Source organism: Cololabis saira, chromosome 14 (assembly GCF_033807715.1).
Source record: "Cololabis saira isolate AMF1-May2022 chromosome 14, fColSai1.1, whole genome shotgun sequence".
NCBI lineage: Eukaryota > Metazoa > Chordata > Actinopteri > Beloniformes > Belonidae > Cololabis > Cololabis saira.
The window spans coordinates 26,661,799-26,667,500 of record NC_084600.1 but is presented as its reverse complement, the minus strand read 5'-3'; the positions used below and the strand labels follow the sequence as shown (position 1 = coordinate 26,667,500).

General features: G+C 40.7%; 1 protein-coding gene across 1 annotated transcript; it reads right to left on the bottom strand.

Moving 5' to 3' along the window:
- Positions 1-360: 360 nt before the first annotated feature.
- LOC133459230 (glucose-dependent insulinotropic receptor) lies at positions 361-3,247 on the bottom strand. Its single transcript, XM_061739101.1, has 2 exons — positions 2,593-3,247; positions 361-1,474 (listed from the first exon to the last, which is right to left on the bottom strand). Exons 1-2 carry the CDS (start codon positions 3,152-3,154, stop codon positions 816-818), a joined length of 1,221 nt encoding a protein of 406 aa, XP_061595085.1. The 5' UTR covers positions 3,155-3,247; the 3' UTR covers positions 361-815.
- Positions 3,248-5,702: the final 2,455 nt, after the last annotated feature.

Sequence of the window (5,702 nt, the reverse complement as noted above, 5' to 3'; positions counted from 1 at the left end):
ATTCATCATCTACATCTAATTATTCCTAATCAAGGTGTTGGGGATCTGTTGGAGAATCCCAGGTCTCTTCAGGGAAAATTACGCTCTGGATTTAACTTAACATGGATTTTTTTTGATTGTGAGGAGAACCGTGCTGCGATTCCAACCTGCTTGCTCTGAGGCAACGGTGCCAACGTCCGAGCCTCACTCCGCTCATCCTTCAGTAAAAATGCTGCTCCAGCTCAAAGCCACACCGAGGCTTTGTCCAGTTAATGCCAACTCACTGTCACATGCACAACTTGTAAGATTGAGTTTCATGTTTATGTTTTTTTAACAAAGAACTTCCCAACACAAGGGAACAATCAAAGAGGTGGACACTGATTCTTCAGCAAAAATCAGTTTTTTTTATTTGGTTTGGTTTATGTTAATTTCTCGTAATCCCTGTGTCATGTCAGACTTCCCATCCCATCCACTTCTGAAAATCTCTGTGGACCGCCAGGCTTCCGGTAAGTGTGCACAAAGGTCTCAGAAAGTTTGGGACTCCACACTGCCAGACCCTGAGTCCCCATGGATTTACCACGGCATCACTGGACTTCCTGTCTCCCACTGCCACTGACCTCTGACCCGGTCTGGTTCATGAGGAAGTGCAGAACACATATCCAGATTATCCTGTCGCTTTCTTCTGACTGTTAGAGTTTAACCCGACTGTGTTCAGGAAAAAGATAGGGGGGGCAGTCTTCCGGCAATCCACCGCTGGGCGCCGTTTGATTTGTCATTAAAGATTCCTTCACATGTCAGATTTATTTTGTGCTGTTTGCCTCATTTATTATTTTCATTCAGACACTTGTCGTGGCAGACAGCGGCACCATCTGACCCTCGAAATTAACAACTCCCGAAACACAGGCTTGAGTCTGCGCAGGTGGTTGGCATCGCTCTGCAACACCCGGCGGCGCAGCAGCCGATGACGTGCCAGTAACACATGAAAACATGGTCCCGAGCTGCAGCCGCACCTCCCTCTGCCAGAAGGCGTAAACTAGAGGGTTGATGAGTGAGTTGGAGAGCCCCAGCAGCCATAGATAATTCTCCAGGACCTCTTTGAGTCGACAGCTCTTGCACAGGATGTGCACAATGCACACCACGAAGAAGGGGGACCAGAGCAACAGGAAGCAGCCCACAAGCACCGCCACCGTCCTCAGGGCCTTAACGTGAGCCCAGTAGCCGTTCCTCAGCTGCAGGTGATGCTGCGAGTGATCCGGGTAGTGCTGGTGGCCGTGCTCCAGGTCTGCGTTCCTCAAGCTCGCTTGTCTGACTTGACTGATCTTCTTGTGGTGGCTGCAGGCGATCTTCAGGATGTCCAGGTACATGTAGATGAACAAAGACAGCACAGGGAAGAAGAGCGTGCTGTACAACACGATGTTGCTTATGTTGTCCATGATGGAGAAGAAGGCACAGAAGCCGTCGTAGGCGTCCCTCGTCTGCAGCCGCCGCACCATGACTGTGGGGCAGAAGACACAGGTTTAACCGATTAACCGAAGTATTACAGCCAAATCTTCCTCGTTTAGGTCTCATGAGGATGAGGAGATGCACCCTGCCTATGGCATCAGTCACAGTGAAACTAGAAACGCAAAGAGCAGTTTGACCCAAAAACCAAATTAGACCTTTGACTGCAAGATGTTTCCAGGAAATGACAAATAGCAAAATTCAAGTAATGATTTCTAGGGGTGGGCAAAAATATCGATATGGCAATATATCGCGATACTTTTCCAGCTGATTCAATATCGATATTCAAAATTTGAATATCAATTTTTTTTTTTTTATTTTTTTTTTTTAAACATTTTTTATCCCCGATTTTTTTCCCATTCTATCACCCAGTGCTCCTACCTAAGTGACAGTCCTGGGCATTGCCACTCTCTACCAACCCTGGGAGGGCCCTGCACTGAGCTCAGGTTTTATTTCACGTTTTATTTCATTTTATAATTTATTTTTTATATAACACAATTGCCTGTCCTTAAAAAATGAAAAATAATGGACAGAGGTTTATTTATTTATGGATTTATATCTATACTGACTGATCACTGTGCCTGTCCTTGGTTTTAGTACCCATCTTTCTTGTGTTTATTATCATTTGCCACATAATTAAAGCAACCTCATACTAAATTTAATGTTAATTTCATATGATGTAAATAATATGAAAAACATATACAAATAAGTTGTAACTTTAGCTTGTATAGTTATAATAAAACATTGTTTTGACTCAGTTTGTCCCATGAATTGTCACTATAATCTGATGAACGTGCAACTGGGATTTTAAGATCCATCACTATCATCTGATGTACATATATACAACTTGGATTTTAAGATGTGTAAAGCATTTTTAAATTTTTCTGTGAACTATGTAGAATATAATAATAGGGATATCGCATAATCGGGATATCGCAATGTGTATCGTATCGTGGCTCAAGTATCGTGATGCGTATCGTATCGTGAGGTCCTTCCCAATACCCACCCCTAATGATTTCTATAAATACTAACTTTTTTTTAGGTCATTTTAATACACAGCAACATCAAAGTCAGCTTCCGTATTTTCAATGTATTAATAATTTGAAGTATCACCTGGCAAAAATCCCGTAGTGAAAGAGGTGACCCACAGAACCAGCAGTGACCCGGCCACTGTCCCCTTCCCGGACAGCAGTGAGTAACGCAGAGGCATCTTGATGGCCACATAGCGGTCAAGCGTGATCAGGAACATGGACAAGATCGATGCCATGCAGGTCGACGTCAAACAAGCCATGCGCAGCAAACATCTCGTCCTGCCCGGAAACCCAAGAGTTTGCATTGCATTCGTGAGAGGTCCAGCCGTGATGTTACTCTGACTGACCCTGCTGCCAAAGTCCTCTGTGGCCAAGCCAGTGATGGCCACGCCCACCGTGATATCAGCCAAAGACAAGTTGAGAACAAAGCACCAGCTCTGGCTTTTCCTCTTGAGGAGAAGCTTCAGCAAAGCAGCTGCTACCAGCAGGTTGGTGGAGATGATGAGGCAGGCGGCGACGCTCAGGATGAAACCCATCACCTGGGGATTTAAGCCACTTGGTAAGATTGAGCGGTTGGAGTCCACAATGACGGTAGTCATGCCAACAGGAGGCTGGGTGCTCATTTGTTCAGTCAAATATGACATTTTGGTTTCAAAATGAAATTGACAGCTCCAGAGAACAGCTGAGATGGGTTCCCATTGTTGAGATCACAATCCGTATTTCACCAGTTAGTCATCAGTCAGTTATGTCCATCTCAATGTAAAAGAAGACAAATTTAAAAAAGAAAAATGAGCGCAGATGATTTTAGAAAAGTTACAAAAATTAAGCATATCCTGTGAGATCTTTATTCAAAAGCCGAACTTCTGATCAAAGTTAAATAGCAAAGTTTCCAAGCAACTGCCAAGAAATGCAGAATCTTATCAGTCAACATCCTGTTATGTTGATCCAGCGTTGTAGAAATGTTTCCACGCTGACTGATCCCAAAACATAAAAAAAGATCATTTAAAACAGCCTTTCAAATCTCAGCATGGAGCTCAACATCAGCGCCCTTTAGGTTCCATCAAGAAATGACAGGACAGAGGAGCTCCCAAGATTATCCACAGGTCTCTCTTCCGCCCTCCCCTCTGACACACAGATCCCACACACACACGCAAACAAACAACAGCAGAAAACACACCCTTCCACTGCCCTGCCCTTGCTGAAGCTGCCTCTCTGCTATTGACCCTTGTCCCACCCACCTGGCCCTCTGCCAAACAGACAAGTCTTTAGTTTTATACTCATTACTTTCAATCTGCTTTTTTTATCTCCTCTCTTTTTTTAACCAGGACTGCTTAAGTTAATATACTAAGAAATTATAATTCATGATTGTACAATGAGTGACAAAATATATCAAACTGCATTCAATTGAATACAGTCATGTACAGGTAAGAATGAATCCTTACTAATAACCCTCGTAAGCTGTCGTGCCTGCTCCTCATCCTCCGCCCAGGTCAGCTAGATTACACTTCCCAGGATTCCCCAGTGACTCATCATGGTTTGCACCTGTGCCGTAATCATTAACCTCGTGTGCTTCACCTATAGGCCGTAAGGTGAACCCCCGTTATCGTTTCATCCCGCTCCCACCTTCCCCATGCACGGGACTCTTGCGGGGTTTTGAGCTCCGAACTTTTACTTATAAGGTGAGCGGGAATCACTTTCTGAAATACTTTTTGCGGTTCACCTTACGGCCTACTATTGAACTTGCGGCTCAAAAACAGAAAGATATGAAGTACTGAGTTTGAGATAGTGCAGATTTTTTTTCCATATATTTCTTTCATTACCTTGATTAGACCCATACTTCCACCGTGATATTTACACACTTTTACTTTAAAAGAAAAGGGTGAAACTAGGGCTGGGCGATTTTGGACAAAAATAAAATCCTGAATTTTTTTCTCTGAAAACCCGATTTTGGATTTCGATTTCGATTTTTTTGGTAAAACTACAAAAGACAATGGAATAAATTGTTTCAAATATTTTATCTTTATTTTTAAAGAAAAATAGCAAACAAATTTCCCTATTGGGAATGAAGTGCAATTGAAAGATACTGTAAATCCTCCTTGAGTTTAGTAAAGTGACAACATTTACAATTTTCTTGACCAAACAAAGATGACTAGACGAGCTCCGTCTGTAATGCAGCCAGCTGCAAAAAAGGAAAATCGATTTTCCGATTTCCGATATATATATATATATATATATATATATATATATATATATATATATATATATATATATATATATATGGCCCATTTCAGAATTGCGGGTACATTTCAAGTTTAGACAGAAAACAAAAAATAAGAATGAATTTTTCCATTAAACTTGTTTTATTCTCATAGAGCATACTAATTGAACATTTCCAGTATTTGCTAATCTTAAACCTGTAAGAGTTAAAATATTTAATCTGAAAATCAGTGTACTAACAGAAAAATCGGTCAACTCTGTTGCAGACAAATTGGGTCAAATATATATAGTACTCAAATGTAATACAATTTAAAACCATGTCTTCCCTAGGAGAACTTTTGTCTTTACATCCATTAATTCAACCTTAAATCTTGTAAGATAGAAACTCTTTTTTCTGGAGTACAAAAACATGAACACATTTAACTGAAAAGTAGCCAAAATGGTTTGCATTTTCTCTAAATATAGCTTTTAAAATGAATTAAATGCTTTGAAATTTCATGTAGTGAGAATGTTAGTTATGACACAGCTTCTGATCAATTTGTTAACAATAAAACATATTTAATGATCATTGTTTGAAACAAAACCTTAAACAAACAGAGTTGACGCTGATGTAACAGAGTTGACATGAATAACAGAGTTGACTACCCATACTTGAAAGACCAAAAACAGTAACCTATTTGCCTGACTCTGCAACTTTTAAAACTATTTTAAATGTAAAAACATTTCATCCAAACTAATACATCTGAATTGCTGATCTCTCATGACCTCTGATGTCTCTTGAACTTGAACATTAATCTCAGAGAGACAAAGAAAGTGAGAAAGAATCACAACCAGTCCGAATGACTGTGAAAAAGGAGATGGAGAGTTCTCTAGGAGATATGATTGATGGACTGATGCAGTCTGTAAGAGTTAATCTGAGTTTTAGATATACTTTAAAGCAATTGTTTCCATGTATATTTGTGAACAATAGAGCCA